At 36.1% G+C, this 25,935-nt stretch overlaps 1 protein-coding gene across 1 annotated transcript; it reads right to left on the minus strand.

The window, feature by feature from the left end:
* Window positions 1–21,235: 21,235 nt before the first annotated feature.
* On the minus strand, window positions 21,236–23,575 carry LOC149383239 (agamous-like MADS-box protein FUL-L). Its single transcript, XM_089628640.1, has 8 exons — window positions 23,103–23,575; window positions 22,925–23,009; window positions 22,604–22,665; window positions 22,401–22,500; window positions 22,262–22,303; window positions 22,104–22,145; window positions 21,903–21,991; window positions 21,236–21,544 (listed from the first exon to the last, which is right to left on the minus strand). The coding sequence occupies exons 1-7, from the start codon at window positions 23,285–23,287 to the stop codon at window positions 21,941–21,943; spliced, it is 567 nt and encodes a 188-aa protein (XP_089484766.1). The 5' UTR covers window positions 23,288–23,575; the 3' UTR covers window positions 21,236–21,544; window positions 21,903–21,940.
* Window positions 23,576–25,935: the final 2,360 nt, after the last annotated feature.

A 25,935-nucleotide genomic window follows, 5' to 3' on the forward strand; every position in this document is an offset into this window, starting at 1 on the left:
CGGAGAATTCCCGGACATTGCTCCCTCTGATCGAACGTTCTCCGGTGCTCAAGCACGCCCCTAGGGTTCTCGACTAGAGTTCCCATCGCGTGTCTAACACGCTAGACGCGTACGCGATCTCCGAGGTTCTGAGACGCTGCCGAGGACTCATCGCGCCCCGTCTCCTTCGTCGAGCACGCTTTTCCGCCGAGGTTCTACGCCTCATACTGCGTCTTTCACGCTTGAACTACGTTCTGACCTGATCCCACGCACGGGTACGTAGGCAGCCGACAACCAAGGCACGGTCACTCCTCCTCCTCACCCCCTACCTCTCTCGAGAGGCGGGTTGATTGGAGAAAACCCTAGCTCGAGACTATCGAGTTCACACTCTTGGTCCGGGTGCGATCACTTGGTCCGGCCTTGGATCGAACCGCCCGAGGTTTTCAATAGTTTTTCATTTTCATGCGACAACAATGCTTTGGAAGCGAGTCATGTAATCTTTGAGGGTCTCAGAGCTGGTCTGCTGGGTGTTCCATAGGTCAGCCATGGTGGCCTCGTCTTCGACGAGCATAGAGTAATGCTTAAGGAATTCGGTAGATAGCTTTTGAAAACTACCGATTGAACCTTCCTCAAGCCTGGAGGACCAATCCAAGGCGGCCCCGGTTAGGTTCTCGGTGAACAATTGACAATACCCTACCTCGAGTTTGTATTCATAAAGATGAGCTCGACCCATGGCAATTCTGAAAGCTGTCATGTGAGACTTAGGATTGGTCGTACCAGAGTACTTCGGGAGTCGGACCTTTCCAGCATCTCCAATCTTGATCCTACTAATGTCTTTTGAAAAGGGAGTTCGTCCCGTTTCAGCCACTAGACGGTCAATTTCGGGAGCCGACCTGGTGGCAGAGTGCATCTTGGAGTGAACAGCGCGGAATCTGTCATCTACAATTTTGCGAAACAGCTCCATTTCGGTTAGCTCGGGCCTGGTGGTCATGAGCTCGGATCCTTCTGGGGTCACAAAAGTGACGGCAGCGGCGTTACTAGTGATGGGCTGATTTTGTGCTGGAGCTTTGTCTGAGCTTGCAGGCGGATCAATATTGGTGCGAAAAGTTGGGCTGATGGGACTACCCTCTCATCAGCACCAAGTGGACGAGGTGCGGGCTGAGGTAGCGATCCTCCCGGGGGAGGAGGAATCCTGCTGGAGCATGGCAAGGAGGTCAGGTTGATCATCCCGGGATGTGAATACATCCCTGGTTGAAACACTGGGTAGGAAGATCCTATCCCTGACGGGGTGACCGGGATCCTAGAGAAATCCAAACTAGTCACCGTCGGGAGAGTTCGATCTTCTACCTCTAGGCCGGCAGGACGGACTGATGAATTCGCGATTTCAGCTGCAGCCTTATCAGCTGCGTACGCGGCTCTGAGCGCGGCCTGTTCGGCAGCCAGTGATTCCAAGGCAGTCCTGGTGGATTGCTGGAACTCTCTATTCTCGGTTGACCTAGCGACCAGAGTTTCCAGAAGAGATTTGATCTCGGAGGTAACCTCTCGATTCATCTCATTCTGTTCATTTTCGTTAGCCATACTTCGCGACTTGAGTTTAACTCAATTCTTCGAGGTTAGAATTCTCGATTTCGAATTTTCCCACAGACGGCGCCAAATTGTTGATGTCGAAATCTGTTCCTCAACAATCACGAAACTATATATATTATATTTAGTATATCGTTTTATTTATATGATGTGGATCTCAAGAATTCGTCGTAGTTAGAATTGAATTTCAAAGAAATTACGATGAGTAACGAAAATAATAGCGGAAAATAGACTGAAAATAACTTCTTTTATTATTGATCACAATCGAGTACAAAGTAGCAGAATTTTATGGGAATATAGAATATTAATGGTATATAATAAATGTAGAATCACGTGTATGCGAAATCTACTTCGTCCTTTATTTGTAGGTGAGATCGTTGCTCCTTTGTCGTTGATCTGGTGGACACGTGGTCGGTCTGGAGCATTCTGCGGTGCTACGTGCAGAGTGGTTTGGCCTGTTCTCACGATGATTCAGTATGAAGACCGCTTCTTCCGGACTCACGAGGTGGTCAGCTTGAAGACCGCTTCTTCCGAGCTGACGGGGTGGATGTTGAGGGCCGGTTCTGTCCGTGTGATCTAGATCCGAGCGGGCTGGGCCTGGTTAAATCTTATTAATCAATCGAGACCCAAAAATCGAATCGGGCTTCTGGGGAAAGGCCCAAATTATAGGGTTGTATTCTGGTACCCACAAACATGCTTTTAGATATTTCTTTATTTGTTCATGACATTATAAGAAAAGCCCATGTAGAATTTTAACATAAAATTCCATAAAATGAAATTCAATCCTCAAGGTTCAAATACTATTGTTGGTCGTATGGATCAATTTACATTGTCATCATATGACAATGTCCAAAATCTTATTTTGACATTTATACCATCTTATGTCCTTATGGACAAAATTACCCTTTAGACAATTTTCGTAAAATTCGTTTAGTACAACACTTGAACTTGTTTTGACTTAGCTACTAGCTTAACAAATCATACTCTAATGACTTGTGGTAGTGACCTCATGGATCCAAATGAACAAAGCTTGAGCTAGCATGCTTGGACACAAAAGTTCACAAACCTTTTCAAAGTTCTAGCTTAATGTCAACTGACTTCACTAAATAGTTGACACTGAAAATCTCTCGGTTCAAATGAATATATTTTCTACTCAAAATTCTACTTAATTGTGATGAGTGGATCCATTGAATATTATGTATGTTTACCCTTCATGAATATCATCAACTAGATGGGATTTATAAAAATTACCATTTTATTATTCTAGTTGTTATTTCCTCAACTCATTTGTTACTTGTGAATAAGTTAGAAACGATGTATTGACGAGGAGCTAACAAATCATATTGATTCATCCAAAAGAGTCATGACTCAATTTGGACACTGGTCAGTTCATTTATTCACATTCCAAGGAACAAAGCATGAGGTTATATACATTGCATTTCAGCAATCTTGTACATGAATTCTATATCTATGAGATCTTCACAAAGTTGTTCATGACATCTTATAACTTAGTACTTCATCAATAGGTCTTGTCTATATCACATAGTAAATCTAGAACTCCGACTTTCTCAAATGAGAGTATGTAAGCTAAATGACATGTCTCGTTTCAGGATTGAGGTAAAGCATGATGCAATTCATATATAGTGACTTTGAGACAGAAGAGTTTAAATGGTTTGTTCTTATACCATCTCTAGAAGTGCACTGGTCAATTCAGTATCTTCAGAAGATACCTAAGAAGAACTATAGAGTCTCCAACTCTATATGTCTCATAACCAGACATCATAGGTTCTCCTAACAATCATACTGAGATCAATAATCCTTTGATCCTTAGATTGTGAATATACTGTTTTAAGAAAACCATGAAGAGTTTGTTCATGCAAATCTATATTTGACTCTTCATTTGTTGTTAGGTTTGTTTAAGGACTAAGACTAAGGTTTATCATAAAGCTTTTAAACAAACAAGGAAGAATGAATGAAAGTTTCAACTCTTTATTAATTATTCACTAGTTACAAGCAAGAGTCTTCGTGAGACTTTATTACATAAAATGTATATAAGTTATGACTACTACTCTTCTTGTGGGCACCAATCCAACATTGAAATTATACATACCGACATTTATGGGCCATTTGACGTTCCATCACTTGGTGGAGAAATGTATTTCATCACTTTTATCGACGAATTTTCACGTTATGGATATGTCCATTTGTTGCATGAACATCTCAATCAGTAGATACCCTAGACGTATTTGTCAATGAAGTTGAAAGACAATTAGATAGAAATGTGAAAATTATGAGGTCTGACAGAGGTGGTGAATACTATGGAAGATATGATGAAAGTGGACATCACCCTGGTCCATTTGCTAAATTCCTAGAAAGCCGTGGTGTTTGTGTTCAATACACTATGCCAGGAACACCACAACAAAATGGTGTAGCAAAAATACATAATCGTACTTTAATGGATATGGTTAGGAGTATGTTAAGCAATTCTTCTTTACCCAAATCTTTGTTGATGCATGCTTTAAAGACCGATGTATATTTATTGAACAGGGTTCCCAATAAGGCAGTTCCTAAGACACTTTTTGAATTGTGGACGGGAAGTAAACCTATTTTAAGGCACCTACATGTTTTTGGTTGCCCAGCGGAAATAAAAATTTATAATCCACATGAAAGGAAACTGGACTAAAGAACAATCAGTGGATTCTTCATTGGTTATCAAGAATAATCTAAAGGGTATCGATTCTATTGTCCTAACCATACTATGAGAATTGTCGAAACTGGAAATTCTAGGTTCATTGAAAATGGTGAAATTAGTGGGAGTTTGGAACCACGTGATGTGGAAATTCAAGAAGTTAGAGTACAAGTACCTTTGCCTCTATCCTCTTCTCAAGTTCTCATTCATGTTCATGATGACCATGATAATGATTTGCAAGAACAACAAATTAACGACGAAGCAACACTGAATGATGTTGTACCAAATGAACCTATCCTAGATGAACCACAAGAAGTCGCATTAAGAAGATCTGTAAGAGAATGTAGATCCCTATTTATGATGATTATGTGGTTTATCTACATGAGTCGGTATACGACTTAAGACTTGGTAATGATCTAGTTTCGTTTTCACATGCCATAGAAAGTGATAATTCTATTAAGTGGTTAAATGCCATGAAAGAAGCGCTAGAATCAATGGACCACAATGAAGTTTGGGACCTTGTTGAATTACTTGAAGGTTGTAAACGAGTCAAATGCAAGTGCGTCTTCAAGACCAAACTCGACTCAAATGGAAATATCGAAAGACACAAGGCCATACTCGTTGCCAAAGGTTTTACTCAGAAAAATGGTGTTGACTACAATGAGACATTTTTCAAATGTCCCTAAAAAGACTCTCTGGGGATTGTTATGGCTCTGGTAGCTCATTATGATTTAGAGCTTCATCAAATGGATGTGAAAATTGTCTTTCTGAATGAGAATTTAGATGAAGAAGTGCTCATTGATTAGCCTGAAGGTTTTCTGGTTGGCGGAAAGGAACATATGGTATGTAAATTGAAGAAGTCAATATACGGACTTAAACAAGCTTCTCGAAAACGGTATCTCAAGTTTAACGATACCGTCACATCTTTTGGATTTAAAGAAAACACCATTGACAGATGAATATATCTGAAGATCAGGGAGTAAGTTTATAATTCTGGTTTTGTATGTTGATGGCATCTTGCTTGATGATCTTGGTGTATTATGTCAAACCAATGAGTTTCTCTCTAAGAACTTTGAAATGAAAGATATGTGTGAGGCATCTTATGTGATCGGAATAGAGATATCTCGTGATATATCACAAGGATGGTTGAGATTGTCTCAGAAAGTATACATTAACAAAGTTCTTGAGAGATTCAAAATGGACAAGTGCTCTGCAGGTGTTGTTCCATTTCAGAAGAGAGACAAATTTAGTCTCAATCAATGTCCAAAGTATGAATTGGAACACAAAAAAATGGAACAAATTCCTTATGCATCTATTGTTGGAAGCTTGATGTACGCACAGACTTGTACCAGGCCAGGCATCAGTTTTGCTGTCGGAATGCTGGGTATGTATCAAAGTAATCTAGGAATAGATCATTGAAAAGAAAGCATTGAGGAATCTGCAAGGAACGAAGGATCGTATGCTCACTTATAGAAGATCTTATCAACTCGAAGTGGTTGAATATTCAGATTCAGATTATGCCAGATGCGTAAATTCCAGAAAGTCCAATTTTGGTTATTTGTTCCTCTTAGCTGGAGGAGCAATTTCATGGAAGAGTGCAAAGCAGATTGTTATTGCTGCATCCACTATGGATGCTGAGTTTGTAGCATGCTTTGAGGCTACCGTTCTGGTTTATGGCAGTAGAACTTTATTTCGGGACTTGGAATTGTTGACACTATTGCTAAGTCGCTGAAAATTTACTGTGATAATTTCGCATCAGTCTTCTTTTGGAAAAACGACATGCATTCTAAAGGTGCTAAGCATATGGAGATAAAATACTTTGCCGTTAAAGAAGAAGTTCAGAAACAGAGGGTGTCAATTGAGCACATTAGCACGAAGCTTATGGCAGCAGATCCATTAACAAAAGAATTGTCCCCAAAGGCATTTACTGAAAATGTCGAAAGAATGGAGATCTTTTGATGTCATCGTTGATGTTATTTTTATGTTTTATGCGATTGAAATTTTGAGCTCGTTTATTTTGTTTTTGATATGAATAATGAATGTTGTTTTCTTTTATGATTTGTATATACATGAATACATTATATGATCAAGATTCGTTTTGCCTCTGACAAATACATTATTTTCACACCATTATGAATACCTTATTATGTGTCATGTCAAGTGTGAAGCTAGTATTGTGATACATGAAAGGGACTATGCCGACAAATTGACGTACAACCGCTATGATCCTTATTAGTTTTCATACTTGATAGAAACTTTATGATGGGACCAATATTATGATGAATTTATCTTATACTATGCGCAATTACGGTTATAATTAAGCTATATGGTACGACACATGGGCCAAGTGGGAGAATGTTAGACCGTATATTTCCTAAAGCTCATTAGTGGGCTTTGTATGTGGGAAATAATGTGGCTCGAGTATATTACCTATTAGGGTTTAATAATAAATAAGATAAATTCTATTGGTTAATAAATAAAAGGTAATTTCCCTATATACCCTAATGGTGGGTCTATATAAAGCTAATCATAGGGATTGGTCATCTCTCAACCCATTACGCAGTTTTCCTGAACCATCAAAAGAAAGCTATCAAGGCTAAATGAGTCAAGAGAGAGAAACGAATTCCGGTGATTCTGCCACCGCTTCCGTTGTTCTTGTCATGGATCGATGTAGGTTTTCTCGATCTCTAATGTTTTGTGAAAATCATCTAGTTCTAAGATCTTTGTTAATTAGGATCGTTTAAATTATGCTTACAATCAATGCATCCCGTATTGGATAATTAGGGACATGGCAATAGTTATACGTACTTTTAGAATTTGCATGAGTAACATTATCACATGTCACTTAGCCTTATGGAATTTTTGTGTGTGAGATACAATGATTACCGTAGTAATTTTCTCAACCAAAAATGATTTATGGGATCCTTGAGTCATGAGTTTCACTCAATAAAGTGGGGAATTAGCGAGGACCTGTGTTTATGTTAAATAGCATAAATAGTGACGGCGCAAGAAATTCCAATAACGGACGACAAATTTTAAAACAGTTCAAGGAAGGAAAATTTAAAAACTCACTAGTACAAAAAAGACCTTTGGGTGCGACTTTTTTCGCACCCAAAAGTCAATTTTCGCACCCAAAGATATCTTTAGGTGCGACTTTTCCGCACCTAAAAGTCTTGGGTGCGAAAAGTCGCACCCAAAAGTCTTGACTTTCGGATGCGACATTTAGGTGCGACTTTCCGCACCTAAAAAGTCACCAAAAATTAAAAAAAAAAATGGCGACCAAATCCCTCGGCCAAATAACCAAATCCCTCGGCCGAAACACAACCCAATCCAAATTCACGGCCAGCGTAAAAAACACACGGCCAACGTCAATTGATTTCCAAAAAAGCCCCAAATTCAAGTTCCAAACCCTAGAAAATTTGGGGCTGAGGTCGAGGGTTCTCGAGAGGCCGTTCGCCGCGGCAGCAGAGGCCGGGAGGGAGGTTGCCGGTGAAGGCGTTGGAGCTGAGGTCGAGGGTGCGAAGGGCGGTACCTGCAAAGAGGAAGAAAAAAAGAGGAGTCAGAGTTTGCGGCTGGCCGGAAATTAAAGAGGAAGAAAAAAAAGAGAGGGAGAGGAAACTCACCATAGGACGCTCGATGGTGGTGGTATCCGTCGGTGGTGGTCGGAGAGAGGCTCGGTGGAGAGAGAAGCTCGGTGGACTGGTGGTGGTGGTAGGAGAGAACTCAGAGATAGAGAGAGAGAGAGCGAAAGAGAGAGAGAGAGAGAGAGGGAGGGAGAGAGAGAGAGAGAGAGAGAGAGAGAGAGAGAGAGAGGCTCGGAATGTGAGAGAATGAATGAAAATCGCAGTGAAAAATTATTTTATATCCTGACCTAGAATTTGGGTGCGACTTTGATATTTGTCAGTACCTTTGGGTGCGACAAAGTCGCACCTAATAGTATTTCAAAAAAAGAGGGGGGAAATTTGACCGCGATAAAATTTAAGACATTAGTACTATTGGGTGCGGAAAGTCGCACCCAATAGTACCTTTGGGTGCGAAAAGTCGCACCTAATAGTATTTCACAAAAAAGAGAGGGAAAGTTGACCGCTCAAATGTTTTAAGACTATAGGTGCGACTAAATAGTTTTGATGAAGAATTGGGTGGGACTAAGCCGCACCCAAAAATTTTGACGGACTTTTGGGTGCGAAAAGTCGCACCGAAAGTTTAAAAAAATCAGCAAAAATTTTTATATACTGGTTTAGTTTTGGGTGCGACAAGTCGCACCTGAAAGACTCATTTGGTGCGAATTTTGAGTGCGAAAAGTCGCACCCGAATGTCTTCCGCACCGGAAAATAGTATTTGTAGTAGTGACTTAATTAAATTTGGGGCAAAATTAATACAAATTTAGAGTAAAAATTATTATTTTCAAAAGTTGTCAATGATTGAGAATTAGCATTCATGATATTGGACAACAATATCGCTGCAAAATTCTCAACAATAATTTTAAATTTTAATATCCAGAGACATTCGCTGTTGTCACATTCCTGATGATGAATTTCTCGAGAATAAGTGTCAATTTTTTTTTTTTTGTCAAAGAATAAAAGTGACAGTGTCGTTGCTAAATCACATATCCCTGAAAGCATGAAACGTTGTTGATTCGGTCCAAGATGAGCAAATGCAAAGAACTGTCATCTTAAGAGGGTGTGTTATTCATCCACATTGAAAAAAATATTGAAACTAAAAATAGTTTATAAATAACATGAGTTACTCCTCTCATTGTCAAACGGTTTTGAAATGAAACTCCATGGTACTTTCACATTACATTCGATCTATTTACCTCGTAATAATATTTGGCAAAAATTGGTATTAGTAATCAAATCGGGGTTAAGGGAGATAATGAAAACATTCTAGATTGTCTAAGCTTAAACAAAACGAGTCCAATTCACCCTTCATCTACTTGTATAAGTAGTTTTATATGATGCTAAAAAAGTTTGAAAATATTCATTTCTTGGAGCCCGAGGACCGGAAACATAGCTCCCCATGTTTTGTATCAATTGGCTATAGTTTTGAATTATGTGAGTCCCGTAAGGTTAGAGAGGTTTCACCCCTTATGCGATACGTGATTTTAGCTGATGCCATTGTTTTAACTAAAAAGAAAGTCACTCGTCTTAATCTATAATTGAGTAAACAAACATACCAAACTTGTGGTTTCAAACAAAAAAAACATATCAAACTTCAAAGAATACGCTCGTCTTAATCTAGAAATAAGTAAATTACAAACATATCTAGAAATAAGTAAACAAACATATCAAACTTTATCTTAGGATATTGCAGTAGTTCAAATTCCCGGGGTTACCGATCGGCGATTTTTAATCTAACTTTATATAATATATAATTAAGGTCATTGAATTTGTTTCTAGCTCATTATTAATTGCCTACTTATGAATTTGAGTTTTATGAAAATTTGTACCATGATTGATTGATACCATGGAGTTACAACTAATTGTATTTATGTTATTTTAACTATCATTTTTTACTATAATCAAATCTTCAATTGTTAAGATAAACTAATTCAATTTGATGGATTATCGTTATTGATACACTCAATTAAGCAAATCTATGTTCAAAGTTTAAAAAAGAAAGTGACAAATAAAGTATAGTATGAAAAGTTGTTATAATTTTTTATTTTGTCAATTCAAGTGATATATATGTTCGATTCTCTACTCGATGAATTCAACAAGGTGACCTTTTTATTGACAACTTGTGGAATAGCATTCAAGAGATTCCTTGCCAACTTGCATATGTACCCTTTAGAATATCTCACAGTAACATGAAATATATTTTCTTCAAAGCATCTTTGACAGAGATCTATAATCTTTGATTCTGAAAGTAAGATTACGAAGATATACATATTTTGTTCCCCAAAAGGAATATTAGGAAAAAAAAAATGAAGGATAAAGTTAAAAAAAAAATTGTATTCTTTTTCTAGATATTTATGTATAAGATAAGCATTTGGAAGTGATATATAAGGAGGTACCTTTTCTCCTCTTGATTATTCAGTTTCAACTTTCAACCTTTTGTCTTATATATCATCAAATAAATTCAAATTCAAATTCAAATTTCAACTTGAGGGAAGGATTGAATTATCTAGCAATAAGAATATGCCCAATGCAAATCCGCATACAAGTTATTTTTTAATTTATTTTAAATAAAAAAAAAATTAAAATAAGCTGATATATTCTAATATCTAGATAGAGCTACTTTTTTTTTCTTGTCATACCACTTTATATATGAAAATATCTTCAAAAGCTCTCTCATCACAATGGATTTAACTTATACCTAATTAATCTAAGGTAATTAAAGAAAGATATGAGCATATTTTCTTATGTTCAATAATGGACCACTTTTAACCAAGTATAGACCTACTATAAATACAGACTTTGCAAAGAGACCTGTCCAATTATGCAACCTATCTCTTCTTGAATTCTCAATAAACGAAAAGGGAAAAAAAAATAGTCTTGATTTGAATACCAAAATGGATTCAGGTTACATGACCACAAAAGTCAAACAGTCAACACAATCATCATCGTCACTCGTTCAAAATTTGAACAAGGCCAAGAATCTGCAGAATCCGGCGGCAAAAGCTTCGAACGCATTCGTGGATAATTTATATGGAGGTCATGACGATGAATTTATTGATGCCAAAGCTGCGAGTTATATCTTACTTGTCCAAGAACGTTTCAGGCTTGGAAGGGTTGTTTAGTTATATAAATATTCATTGCTCTCTAATAAGTCTTTTCTTTATATATATATACATATATATATATATATATATGTATATATATATATACACGCGCGCACGTGTGTGTCTTTATATTCCAATTTTTTACTATAATTTTCTTGTCTTTTGGGACGATTAAGTCCGTAGCTGTAACAGATACTAATTAATTATTGTACTTGTAGTTGTATATATGTAGTGGAAGCTCAATATATTAAAGTTGACGAACTTTATTTTCATGAATGTTTTATGCTTAATCTTTATATATACATACATATATATATATATATATATATATGTACATATTGTGTATGTGTGTTATGAGCTTTATATGGTTTGTTTTGTTCAATGCTTTGAAAATACACATCATTTTATGCAGTGTACGACATATTATATTAAAACATATATAAAACATAATACCATTAATTTGCATTAAAAAATTGTGCTAATGAAAATCGGGATTGTGGTGCATGCCAGTAACAAATTGACGTACACTCGCACACTAGTGCCATCGTGTCTCTGTCCCCGCCAAAAAAAATAAAATAAAATAAAATTATAGACAGATTTCAATGGGATCGTACAAATCTGTTCCCCTTCACGGGTACATCCGTGCATGTATTATATACAAAACCATTAGATTAACTCTTACAGCTTACATTAATGTTATTAATTTTTTTTTTATTATTATTAATATTATGGACTCATGACCTTTCCATACCGATTATATGATTTTTTTTTCTTCTTCCTAATAATGCTTCACATTCACATATAATTTAATTGCATTGACTTAGAATTCGATGCCGTTAAAGTATATGTAAATATGGAATATTATCATCGCCCTGTTGTTCTAAGACCAACTCCTAGTGCAAAATCTTATCCGGCCACACTGCAAATACAACATTATATTTTAGTATATGTACATTATTATATCAAATTTGGTGTATTACTGTATTACACGGCAATTTTTTTATTTTTTTTTTAGTATTTTAGCTTTAGTTGATTATCAATTCTACTACCAAACCAACTTTATTCACTACTACAAAACTAGGATTCTACAACGCTTAAAAACAGTTGTAGAATTATTCTACAACGCTTCTCAAGCGTTGTAGAATATTCTACAACGCTTAAAAATCCGTTGTAGAATCCAACAGCTTTCTACAACGCTTAATTATCCGTTGTAGAAACTAAGCTTCTACAACGGATATTTAAGCGTTGTAGAAGCTTCTACAACGGTTTGAATCCATTGTGTAATTTTTAAATATTTTCAAATACCTCGCCGCGGCGAGGTATTCTACAACGGATTTTCAACCCGTTGTAGAATCATTTCGTCGCGGCGGACATTATATTTCGCCACGGCGAGTTGTTTGCCGCGGCGAAGTACGTTCCGCACCGCGGCGACATCATTCTACAACGGATTGTCAAACCGTTGTAGAATCATGTCGCCGCGGCGGGAATTATACTTAGCCGCGGCGACGTAGGTTTTGCGCCGCGGCGAGGGGATTCTACAACGGTTTGACAATCCGTTGTAGAAGCTTTCTGATTATTTTTTACAAAAAACCCACCGCGGCGACGTTGTATCTTAGCCGCGGCGTGTTGTATATCGCCGCGGCGAAACCAAAACATCGCTGCGGCGAGGTTTAGATGTATGAATAATGTGCTCTTGGTATCTTTTTTTGCCGCGGCGACTCTTATTTTTCGCCGCGGCAAACGTTATTCGCCGCGGCGAAATGTCTAAGTCGCCGTGGCGAAGGCTTCATTTTGAAGCCGAAATCATTTTTTACACGTACTAAAACCCGGTGTAAAAAATATGGCACCTGAAAATAACCTTCAATCCAAAAAATAATATCTACATCTTCAAAACATTCAAAAGAAATATTTACATCCAAAATTGAATACAAAAACTAAATAATCATCACAATGAATAAATGTTTGTACATAAGTTACCCATTCTTCCCTAACTCTCTCTAAATCCTCTTTTGTATAGTTTTTCTTACTTTCTAATTTTCCTACACCTCCTGCGACTATATCGCGCATATACGAAATAACAAAATACCCGCATTCCGTGTTTCCGGTTTGTCTCGGAGCGTTCCAAGCCTTGATGTACGTTGACTGTCCGTTATTATGGGCGTTTTGGTGCTCGAGCTTGAAATCCACAAAAACCCTATAACACGGAAATCATAAGAGAAAAAACCTCTACAATGATTTATAATAAAAATAGTTTAAAAAATCAAAATATTACATTTTTATCAATCGAGTTAAATCGATTGGAATTTTATTTCTTAACGGGTCGAAGAACATAGCACTATCTCTCCAAGGGTCGAGGACAACGAGCATCCAATGCGCACCTTTATTGTACGGCATCAAAGCTAGTTCACAAAATTTGCATTTTCGTACTATGTTTCCAACGTCCTTGACTCGTTTTGACAAATAAGCGTCCTCGTCGTTGTTTTCGATGTACGAACTTAAGCCCGGATTTATAAAACAATAGTCTCGACTCTTCTTCACCTTTTCTAGCCTCGAGCGTAGATAGCTATGACAAACAAGTATTTGATTGATCAAAACACTAAATTTTGAATATTTATATTAAAAACGCATATAAAGAAAACACTTACTCCATATAGACCGTTATGCTCCCCGCGCCAATTTCCAAGTATTGCAAAAAGTCGGAAACATCTTCAAATGACACCGGAATCGGGATAGCCGCGAGACTTGGACTAACATTGACCATAATCACATCCCCTTCCGGTAACATTACTTTGTTGGCATCTTGAGCGAGCAATCGAAACTTTGGATTAATCATCTTGTACGGAATCTTCTTAGCATCATCGATGCTAGGTTCACTCTTAAAACCGAGCTTTGAGAGTTGTTTGACAACCGGACCGCGACTCTCTATTCCCGTGTCCATTTCGATCAATCTCTTCGGCCACGAGACAAATCCTCCTATGGCATCTTCAATGGTTTGAGCTTCTTCGGTTGGAATTGGCAATTTTTCTTTTTTAATCAAAACCCCCAAAACGGTCAAACGTACATTCCCTTCCTCCAAAGGTAATGAGTGAACTACGCTGCCATTTAAGTATGCTCGCCCATTTGCAACATGAATCATGCCTCCTTTCAGAACATCATCTATGAAAAGAAGACACTCGACGCTTTCATCCGAAGTCGGTGTCACCGGGGTGGTTGGATTCAATGAGCAACTAGCACGAACACTATTGGGTTTTTCCACAACAATAGGATCGATCTTCGGACGATCATCGACATCGTCGTGTTCTAAGCGAATCAAGAATATTATCAATAATTTAATACCAAAACATTTATCTTTATTAATAAATAGATAAAAAAAAAAAATTAAGCATACCTAAAGAGACCGCTTCATTGACGTGTTCTTCAACATTTGCCATCTCTTTATCATCAACAACCTTCGCGTTGAGATTCTCTTCCACACGCTCGACACTAGGTGACTCGACATTAATGCTACCATTTCCACCGAAGGCCTTCATTACCAAAGACTTTAACTCGCTCATTTCCCGACGCATCTTCATTACTTCTTCGTTGGGCGTTGGAGGAACAAAGTACTTAAAACGCGACATGTGTTTGGATTGACCGCAAACTCGCGACGTTCCCAAAGCTTCTTGCAAAACGCTCTTTCCCGATTCCGGCAACCATGTCCCTTGCGATGCTTGTTGTGATAACGTTTTCTACACATAAAATTATTTGAAAATAAAATTACAAGGTTAATTGTTATAAAGGTAAAGAACTTACGTGTTTGGTAGTTAACTCAAAAAGTTTTTGTTTTCTGTTTTATAATTTTTGTAGTTGTACTGAAAAACTGTTTTGTAGTTGTTTTCAAAAAGCTGTTTCGTACAGTTTTCATTTTTGTTTTTGAGAAAGTGAAAAAACTGAAAAAAAAAAAAAAAAAAAAAAAAAAAAAGTGTTTGGTATAGTTTTCATTTTTGTTTTTGAAAGAATGAAAAAAGAAGATGAGGAGAAAGAGGAGAGAAGAGAAGAAATTTTTTTTCAAAAACACATTTTATTTGTTTTCAGTTTTCTTTACTTTTTTCCAAAACAACTTCAAAATTTTTTGAAAATTTTTTCCAAAAACTTAAACCAAACATGTTTTCAATTTTTTTCAACTCAAAAACTAAAAAATTGTTTTTGAGAGGAATACCAAACATGGCTATTTTTTCTCCCATCAATTTGTCTTTCTCATCCTTGTAGTTATCTACGTCTTTCATTCGCGAGTCAATCCAAAGTTCCTCTTTCGTAGGCCATTCCCCCGTATCGTCATGCTAGTAAGAAGTAATTATATAATAAATTAAAAATAATTGCAACATTTGGAATAACTAAAAGAAAAAAAATGAATCTAACCTTTTCTTGATCAAGCTTTCAATATCCATTTCGGCCCGTTCGAGATTTGTACACACTTTTTCGATATTTGATTTCCCATGTTCCGATGTTTGTTTGAACATTTCGGTTCGTCTATACTCAACAAATGCTATCCAATCTTCTTCGGTGATACTTATATATAGGAATCGTAAATCCTTCTTGCATTTCGTTCCAAATCCGTTCTTTAATTTGGGCGTTGTCTTTACATCTCCAATCACGCATCGAAAGTGGAACGTGTTCTCTTGCTAACACGCCAAAGTAACTCGACAACTCATCACCCTCTTTACCGATTGGTTGCCCTTTATCATCAAATTGTACCGGGATTTTTTTACCAAGTGTTTTAGCCTTATTAACCCGACCCATAAGAGTGTTTCTTCGTTTTCCTTGTTCATCGGAGTTAAGCGCTAGTTGTCTTCTAATTTTTCTTTTAGCACTACCGCTAGAAGTAGTAGTAGTGGACGACATGGAATCTAATATACAAAATTCAAAACATAATCTCAATTTCTAACTCAAATCCAATCCGATTCCAACTTAAATACAACTTCAAATCAATATCAAACTCAAATACAACGAATTCAAATCCAATATACTAAAATCCAATACAAATTCTTCCTAACTTCGAATAAATACCGAATTCTAACTAAATAATAACATAAATCAAATTAAATTCAAAACAAGTTGGGAAATAACATACCCGGTGAAGGCGAGGACGTGGCGAGCGAGAGGCGAGGTGGAGGCGGGGCAGGGGCGAGGTGGAGGCGGGGCTGGGCGAGGTGGAGGCGGGGCAGGGGCGAGGTGGAGGCGGGGCTGGGCGAGGTGGAGGCGGGGTTGAGCGATGTGGAGGCGGGGCAGGGGCGAGGTGGAGGCTGGGTGGGGTCAAGGCGGAGGCAATGAGTGAGGGTGAGGACCGGAGAGAGAGGGGCGGGGAAAAGAGAGTATGAGGGCCGGAGAGAGAGGGGCGGCGAGAAAAGAGGGTGGTGGCCGGAGAGAGAGCGACGGCGAGAAGAGAGAGAGCGACGGCGAGAAAGAGGAGTAGAGAGAGAAGAAGAATAAGAGAGGAGTAGAGTAGTCTTAGAAATGAAACAATGAAAAAAAAAACGCTTAAGTCTGAAAAAATAGGCGGGACGTTTGAAAAAAATAAAAAATTTTGGTTTTAAAACGCTTCTACAACGCTTATTATAAGCGTTGTAGAAACCTCGCCGCGGCGACATGTAATTCCCGCCGCGGCGAGATGTTTCTACAACGCTTATAATAACCGTTGTAGAAGTCTCACCGTGGCGACGTGTATACCACGCCGCGGCGAGACAAACCCAGAAAAGTGACGCCGCGGCAAGAAATATTCCTAGCCGAGGCGAGTACAGAATTCCTAAACCTAAATATCCTCGCCGCGGCGACGTGTAATTTCCGCCGCGGCGAGTTGTTTCTACAACGCTTTTAACAACCGTTGTAGAAGTCTCGCCGCGGCGACGATGTAATTTCGCCGCGGCGAGTCAAATCCAGAAAAGTTACGCCGCGGCGAGAAATATTCCTAGCCGCGGCGAGAACAGAATTTCAAAATTGCATCCTCTCGGTAAGTTTCGCGCCGCGGCGAAATGTATTTCCCGCCGCGGCGAACATATCTTGCCGCGGTGACATGGGTACAGTGCCGCGGCGAGATCATAATCTCAAACATGCATCCTCTCGGTAAGTTATTCGCCGCGGCGAAATGTATTTCCCGCCGCGGTGACTATACATCGCCGCGGCGGGAATTTACTGGTTGGAAGTCGCCGCGGCGACGTCGAATTTCCGCCGTGGCGAGTTGTTTCTACAACGCTTATAATAACCGTTGTAGAAAGTCCTCGCCGCGGCGAAGTCATATTCGCGCCGCGACGAGAAACACGAGGCTGATGTTATATACTCTCATTTCTCTTTTTTTCACTTAGAACTCTCATAACCTCTCTCGAAAAAGATTTTCAGCACCTTTTCGACTCATTCTACTCCGTTCTCATTTACAAGTCTCATCTATACATCCAAATCTAGTAAGTTCTTCTTTAATTTGCTCCAAATGTTGTTCTCTTGTTAGTTTACTAATTAGAATGAGTTATTTATTTATTTTTTTTTTATATAATTAGGGTTTTCTATGAAGATGAGAAAGTGGATGTGAGAGAATAGATTAAACGAGATATATCGTAAAGGTGTAGATGAGTTTTGTGATTTTGCTAGAGAGAACATGGTAGATGTGAAATCTATGCGTTGTCCTTGTATTCAATGTGGAAATCATAGACATTTTTCGATTGATGTCGTTCGGACCAATTTGTTTGTATATGGAATAATGACCTCGTATCAAAGATGGTACTACCATGGTGAGGTTTTTCGTTCTACGGTAAACGAGGATAACAATGTCGACATCTACAATCAACATAACCATTTTAAATACTAACAATGTCACAACAATCACAAATTCTATATCAATTCCAACACAAATTCTAACTCAAATTCATTCTAACACAAATTCTAACTCAAATTCATTCTAACACAAATTCTAACTAACACAAATTCTAACTCAAATTCATTCATAATAAAATAAAAAACCCTAATTTTGTTAAATCAATAACCACCTTAAATCAATAACACTAATTTTGTTAAATCAATAACCACAACATGCAACTCGGGGAAATAACATGAAATCCATATATTCAAAAACACGAAATCCATATCAACAACACGAAATTAAATCAATAACCACCTTAAAAACTTAGAAAATCATACCTTACTATGTTAAAGAGAGAGTGCGAGGCGGCAAGAGAGAGAGAGGCACGAGAGAGTTGGGCGGCGAGGACGTGGCGAGCGAGAATGGCGGCGAGGACAAGGCGACGGCGAGAAATCGCGGCGGCGAGGACGTGGCGAGGGAATTTGGAAGAGAAAATTAAGACAGACTCGGCCGAAATGGTTGTCTCGCATTTGTATTTTGAGGAGAATGAGAAAAAAAAAACTGAAAAATGGGTTTATATAGTGAAAACCTAAAAACCTCGCCGCGGCGAGAATATGTCTTCGCCGCGGCGAGAAAATCCCACAACGGATCTTATAACCGTTGTAGGATCACCTCGCCGCAGCGGGATTCCTTCATCGCCGCGGCGAGGCAGTTTCATAAAAAACCGCTTATCCACGATATCCTTGTCGCCGCGGCGGAGTATATTTCTAGCCGCGGCGAGATTATGTCGCCGCGGCGAGAGATGACTATCGCCGCGGCGACTAGATTCTACAACGCTTTAAAAAAGCGTTGTAGAAGGATTCGCCGCGGCGAGGTTTAAATCGTGCCACGGCGGGATCCATCCTTCTACAACGCTTTTTTAAAGCGTTGTAGAAAGGTTTCGCCGCGGCGAAAATCACATAGTGCCGCGGCGACGATTCTACAACGGATTGTGTAAACGTTGTGGGAAATCTGAAATTTAAGTTCTTCTACAACGCTTTACATAAGCGTTGTAGAATCACCTAGATTCTACAACGCTTTTCCAAAAGCGTTGTAGAAACACCTGGATTCTACAACGCTTAGTTTCTACAACGCATATGTTAAGCGTTGTAGAAAGTGGGTTGTATAATCCAACATTTGTAGTAGTGATTATACTATTTTATTGATTTTAATAATATAGTAATGTAGAGTAGTGCTTTTAGTGTGAACTTTAGTATTGTAATTGGATTTGAAAAAAAATGGTGCTAAAAACACACAAAAATAGTGTGATTTCAACACAAAACTTAGTATTAGGGTTAGAGTTGCCCTTAAATGCCAAATTTCTCACTCACATTCACTCGTCAAAACCAAAACTACATATGCTTGCCGTCAAATCTCCCACTCACGTTCTCTCTTGTTCGGTCAAAATTAAGGGTTTTTATTCGGGAAAGAGGGGTTGCGGCGTGTCTGTGGACAAGGTAAGGTGAACATTAATTTGTTTTCTAAGATTTCGTAGTTGTTGAGTTTGCGAGGGTATTTCGGACCGAACAATCGTTTATCCAAAAAATTTACAAACTTAGGCAAAAATTTAATGACATGTGAGTCATATTTTACAAATTTAATTATTTTTTAATTTTGTAACTAACTAGATCACCTTAAACTCAAGGTTTGGGATTTAGCTCACGTTTAGAGAGTTTTAGAAAAATAGCCAATTATATTATGTGGCACTAAAGTAATGTGTTAAAATTTCATATTTGTCCTTAAATAAATATAATGTTTTATTTTTCTAAATTCATCACTTTTTCTCTCTTGTTTTTTAATTTGTCACTTTCACTCTCCTACTTTTTTTCAAACATTTTTTTTGCATCAAAACTTCAAAAATCCATTTATAACTCATACGAACTCGAAATTGAGTGATTCCAAATCCTACAGATTCGTGGCGCCGAGATCTTCAAAACTAGACCCATTGTATTTGATGAAAAATCATGTTTAATACATCATGTTTACATTTCCATTTATTTCCAAATGATTTTCGAAAATTTTCAGTTATTTCCATGTCTTAGGCAGTGATGTGATTTTTCTACATCTATGGTATTAAACATGATTTTTCATCAAACACAATAGATCTATTTTTCAAGATCTTGGCGTCACGAATCCGTAGGATTTGGAATCACTCAATTTCGAGTTCATATGAGATGGATATGGTTTTTCGAAGTTTTTATGAAAAAAAAAAGTGTAGGAAAAAAATATGAGAGAGAAAGTGACGAATTTGTTAATAGATAAGGGCAAATCAGACCTTTTTTTTTTTTTTGCTTATCAGTCTGTTTGACTATATTCATAAAGTTTGACAAACATTGGCTAAAACCAAAAAAAGAGGTTTACTTTTGACCATATTTTTAGAACGCCGTTTATTTTTAGTTACTGTTTTCTTTTTCTTATCTTTTTTAATTTTTATTCTCTATCTCCTCTCTTTTTACAATTTTTATTACTAATATTATAAAATTCATATATCTCAATGTATGTATATCAGTTTTATACCACTAATCATAGTTATTTTTCGTCATCTACAGACATGACATTGAGATATATACATGATGGTACAAATATAAATTTTGTAATTATAGTAATATATGCATATATATATATTTATCGTATATGTATTTATATATTTCACAGCTCAAGTATATTTATATATAGTTACATTTTCTATATTTATTCATGGATAGCACTTTGGTCCTAATTTTTTTTTATTCCAAAAATACATCCAAGATTTTAGTGATTAAGAAGCATCTTAAGGCCATCTCCAACTTCCAACTGTACTGTACTTCTACAGTTGCGCTACTATTGAGCGACATAACCCACTCCATAATATATAGTTTTGGAGTGGGAATGAATAGTACTGAGCCATATATGTAGCGTGGTTCTGTTTATATTGTTGCAAAAATGTTTAAATATTGTCTTTAATTTTATTTCTGTATACAAATAGCCATAAAATAAAATAAAAAATTATTTAATATTTGTCCCCATATATATAAACATAATGAAAATTTTGGGCTGAAAAAAAAAAACAAGATGACATGAAAAGAAATTGGAAAGAAAATTAAAACATTAAAAGGAGATAATGTAACCACGATTTGCAAGTTGGAAGAAAATTACAAAATTAAAATAGATATTAAGAATTAGGGATTCAAGGAGATATCTGATATAATGAGGAATTAGGGATTCAAAGATAAAATAGAGATTCTGAATAATAACGTGATAGTGAGAAAATACAAATTGTCTGAATATATAACCCTAAAACAATAAAAAAAAAAAATGAAATGACTAAAATAACTTTACAATATATAGAATAATAATAAAGCGAATATACTATGCTAATAATTTTTTTTTTTTTTTAATTTCTCTGATCATTGAGCCAACTTTGATATCTTCATGGTTTTTGTTATAAATTGTATTAATCAAATAGAACTAATGATCAGAAACTGACTTTTTTTTCACTGTCGAACTAAAATATCATGTTCTTATTTGTGCCCTCACAAACTTACATCCACATACATACATACACACATCCGCACACATACATACACACACACATCCATACATGTACATACACATACGTACATATATATATAAAGTATATTGCGTACATACACACACAAATTCCGTGAAATATTTTAGTGCAGATGACTTGAGTCGTAAATCAACTTAGTGATCTTGGCGAACTCTGCATTTCAAGAAGTAATATATTAAGCAATACGATTGAATCAACGAAAGTTTATTTGATATAGCATGATAAAGTGAAATCTCCAGGATAGAAAATTCTGATGGCATAAGCCCGTAATTATTGTGTGCGTGTGTATATATATATATATATTTATATATATACACACACACAATAAACTCTATATACTAGCATTTCAGTTATCAAATAGGCTGATTAATTATACCTTCAAACTTGAATTTGGCATGAGAAAGAAAGAGTATTTCACATTTATATATATATATATATATATATATATATATATATATATAATAAACTCTATATAAGCATTTCAGTTATCAAGTAGGCTGATTAATTATACCTTCAAACTTGAATTTGGCATGAGAAAGAAAGAGTCTTTCACATTATGTTGACAATATTGTCATCATCTTGGTGCTCCAGCAACTTAAGCTACAATTAAGACAATTACATGTGAATTATCTACAAGCTATAATAACATTACAATGAATTAACTTACATTATGTAATTGGATAAAAATATGTAATACAAATTCAAGACTCACTTTTTTCTGAAGGTGAGCGTTTTCCTCTATTAAGGCTCTCCGCTGCCAAAAAACAAACGGGAAATATTATTAGGAAAAAAATTCTTGTTGTTTTTTTCATCAATATAATCTAAATGACTATACTTGTGCCAGAAATTAGATGTTGTTTTAGATCTCACCTTTCTTTTCAGAAAGTTAATCTCCTCTGAGGCGATCCTTCTCTGCTAATCAAATAATTAATTAGGGAATGAATAATACATGTAGTATATACATAGTGAGGAAACATATTTTAGGTAATTAATATTTTCCCGGTAATACCTTCTTGCTACGAACACGTTCCACTCCAATCTTGAGTTGTTTCTCTAACTGCTTTAACTCCTTTGAGCCCAACGTCGACAGATCTTCGCCGCCCAAGTGCCTGAAATAATAAATAAAAATTAGTTTTAATAAACTAGGAAAATTATGATAATTAAAATAGTTCTCCAAAATTATATGTGATCATATAACATATTAACACTCGCCTCAAATTTTCCTCCAAACTCGCGGCCGATCTTTCAAGCTCTTCCATCTCATTATTCCAGAACTTGATCAACACCATGAAATAAGATCTCAATATATATAAGACAGAGAAATAGTACTAAATAGCGTACTAAAAAAAAGAAAAAAAAAGCAATCGATATATTTATATCTACTTTGAGCAGAACAAGCATAAAATTTGTTTACATGTTTTATTATCTTTTTTTGTCACAAAGTTTATGAATCAATAGCTTTCAAGATCCTATTCACTATAAAATATTATATCTGTAGATTTGAATTAAAATAAATATATAATTAATTAATACCTCTATGGTTCTGTAGCTGTGTCTATCAGCAAAACCTACAGGCAGCCCAACTTCGCTCTTGTACTTTGTTATGATTCGATTTATACTACAAATTAATGAACATCACAATTGAAAATTAAAACACTCATTAATTATGCAAATCAAAATAAAATGCATATATATAAATAGATATGCTAACTCGTTATGGCTAGAGTATTGGAATAGTTTTCCGGAGGGAGAGAAGATGAGGAGAGCCACGTCAGCGTCGCAGAGAACGGAGAGCTCACAGGCTTTCTTGAGAAGGCCATTTCGCCGCTTCGAAAACGTCACTTGACGGCTTGTCGGATTCTCTATTCTCTTAAGCTCAACTTTGCCTCTTCCCATATTTTGCCTTCTCTTTCTCTTTCTATTTCTAAATTTTTTTTTTCTGCAGGCTATAATAACGTAAAGTCTTAGGTTTATGTGGTTATGTATGCTTATGAGCTTATAGAGAGAGAGAGAGGGATAAAAAGGCAAAGACTATATACATGTGTGTGTTGATGTCATATACATATATATAAAAGATGTTTTATTTTTCTTGTTCTTCTTCATATTTTGATTAATAATTCCACAGTTGGAGGATGGTGTTTGTTGTAGTACTATATATGTATGTCTATGCGATAAGTCACTCGCTAACACACAGACTTATATATATATATATATATATATATATATATATATATATATATATTCTTTGGAAATTCTTTTTATCTCTCTAATTATGGTCAAGTTTAGTAACATCGTTACTGATGCAAATTTAGATTGTCTGGTGGAAATCAAACCGTGTGGGACTGAGACTCAACTAAAGTCTTCAAAAAAATAATTTAAGTACGCACATATTTATTTACTAAAAGTGACACGGAGATACATAATTATATTTATATGTAAGATATACATGCATGGTACATGGATTTGTGTGTGTGTGTCCGTATACAGCTTTATAAATAATATACACGCATATATAGGGTTTATTTTTGTCCTGAATTTCACTGCAGATTTCACTATCATCTCCAACATCCTAAAACGCAAGGTCGTACCCTATACGACTTATAGCAACTTTTCCTGCCCTATAGTATTCATTTTAATGCGTTATGAGTAAATAAAAATAGATGTATATATGTATATATATATATAAATATATGAGCATTAATAAGTAGTTGCAGACTATATTAGTCAATTAAAAAAGGCTTAAACTTGACGCCAACAATGGAGAAGAAAACGTTTACATTTTATTAGTACTTGAATTTGAAAGATACAAGTATATATACTGATGAAATAGAATAGAATCTGAACTTTTACATGTGTATATATATGTATATATATATTCCTATATACACATAAGAGATCAAGTAGTGACTATTTTAGTAAACTAACAAAAAAAGTGCTTAATTTTAGGCGAGAAATGAAGTAGAAAATAAAATATTTTCTTATTAATATTTGAAGTGATAATATTTTATGAGATAAAAATTGCAGTTATCTTAATTAAAGTTACATACAAATGTATCAATTAGAGACAGCTTAAACTAGGAAGAAAAATATACATTGTATATGAGTATTTTAAGAACCAGAAAGAAGAAAGTATTGATGAAAAATGCAAGAACAATTAGCATGTATAATATGCATAGATAGAACTATCATCAACACAGTCAGCCTTAAAAATGCCAATGTATTTTCTTTTTTGATCAGAAGACTATGAAGGTGTATGCTTATGAAATTGTACATGGATTGGGATGAGAATGCGTGAGAAATCGACACGCGTCCTAGGTCAGATGAAAAAGGACAGTGTGAGCGCGAATAAGAAATCGACACGACTCTAGTGTCCTGATTGATTTATATGACATCTCACAATGCTGCGATTGGACTTTAACGAATAGTTTGTTAGCACAAATGAAAAATTTGTGAATCCCATCATGTCTCTATTGAATCACTAAAAGTGAACTAAAAGACAGCAAAGGAAAAAAAAAAAAAAAAAAAGGAAGAAAATAAAACATAGAAACGATGAAAAATATAAATAAAACATAGATGAATAATTTGTTTTTCTAAAATGAAATATTAGCTATTAAGCATCATAGTGGGTCTTTCTGACATTTTTTTAGAGACAAGATAAGTCAAGATAGGAAGAATACTTTTTAAGTTCTTATTTGTATGGCCCACTTCATGTTATCATACATTGGAAACCTAGGCTGATTGAAAAATCCTCTTTTTGATACCCAAAGATAGTTTTTTTTTTTAAGAAATAAATTTTTTTTTTTTTTTTTAATAAAAATAACTCTTACTCGTACCTGATTCTGGCTCAGTTTTGAGTCTTTTGACATGATATATGGGACAAGAGACCTAGGCTGATTGAAAAATCCTCTTTTTGATACCCAAAGATAGTTTTTTTTTTTAAGAAATATATATATATATATATATATATATATATATTTTAAATAACTCTTACTCGTACCTGATTCTGGCTCAGTTTTGAGTCTTTCGACATGATATATGGGACAAGAGGAGATAACTCAGTTTTATTTCAATAGTTTTTTTACTTTCAAAAGATATTATTATTATTATATACCCTCTCATATGTTATTGTTCATTTTACATTGCACATTTTTTTTAATAAAAAAGAAAAAAAGAAGATGTTGAATCACTACTACAAATATAGGCATTGCACCGGATGCTCAGAATGCGCACCCGAAAATTCTTCGGATACGACTTTAGGTGCGACATTTTTGCACACAAAAATCCGTCGCTAAAGGTTTCGGGTGCGACATGTCGCACCTAAAAGTGTCGCATATTAGATGCGACACTTTTAAGGTCGACATGTCGCACCAGAAGTCACTCATATTTGGCTTCAGAAAATCTCAAAAAACGAGTATTAGCTGCGACTAACGCGTTATTTTAATTAAAAAAAATTACAAATTTGCAGTGAGGGTTGAGCTAGCCGGCGAGGGCGAGACCGGGGAAGACTGAGGCCGACGAGGGCTGAGGCCGGCAAGGGCTGGGGC

Source organism: Urtica dioica, chromosome 10, assembly GCF_054948205.1.
Source record: "Urtica dioica subsp. dioica isolate 48M chromosome 10, U.dioica_male_clone48M_v1_H2, whole genome shotgun sequence".
NCBI classification, from domain to species: Eukaryota; Viridiplantae; Streptophyta; class Magnoliopsida; order Rosales; family Urticaceae; genus Urtica; species Urtica dioica.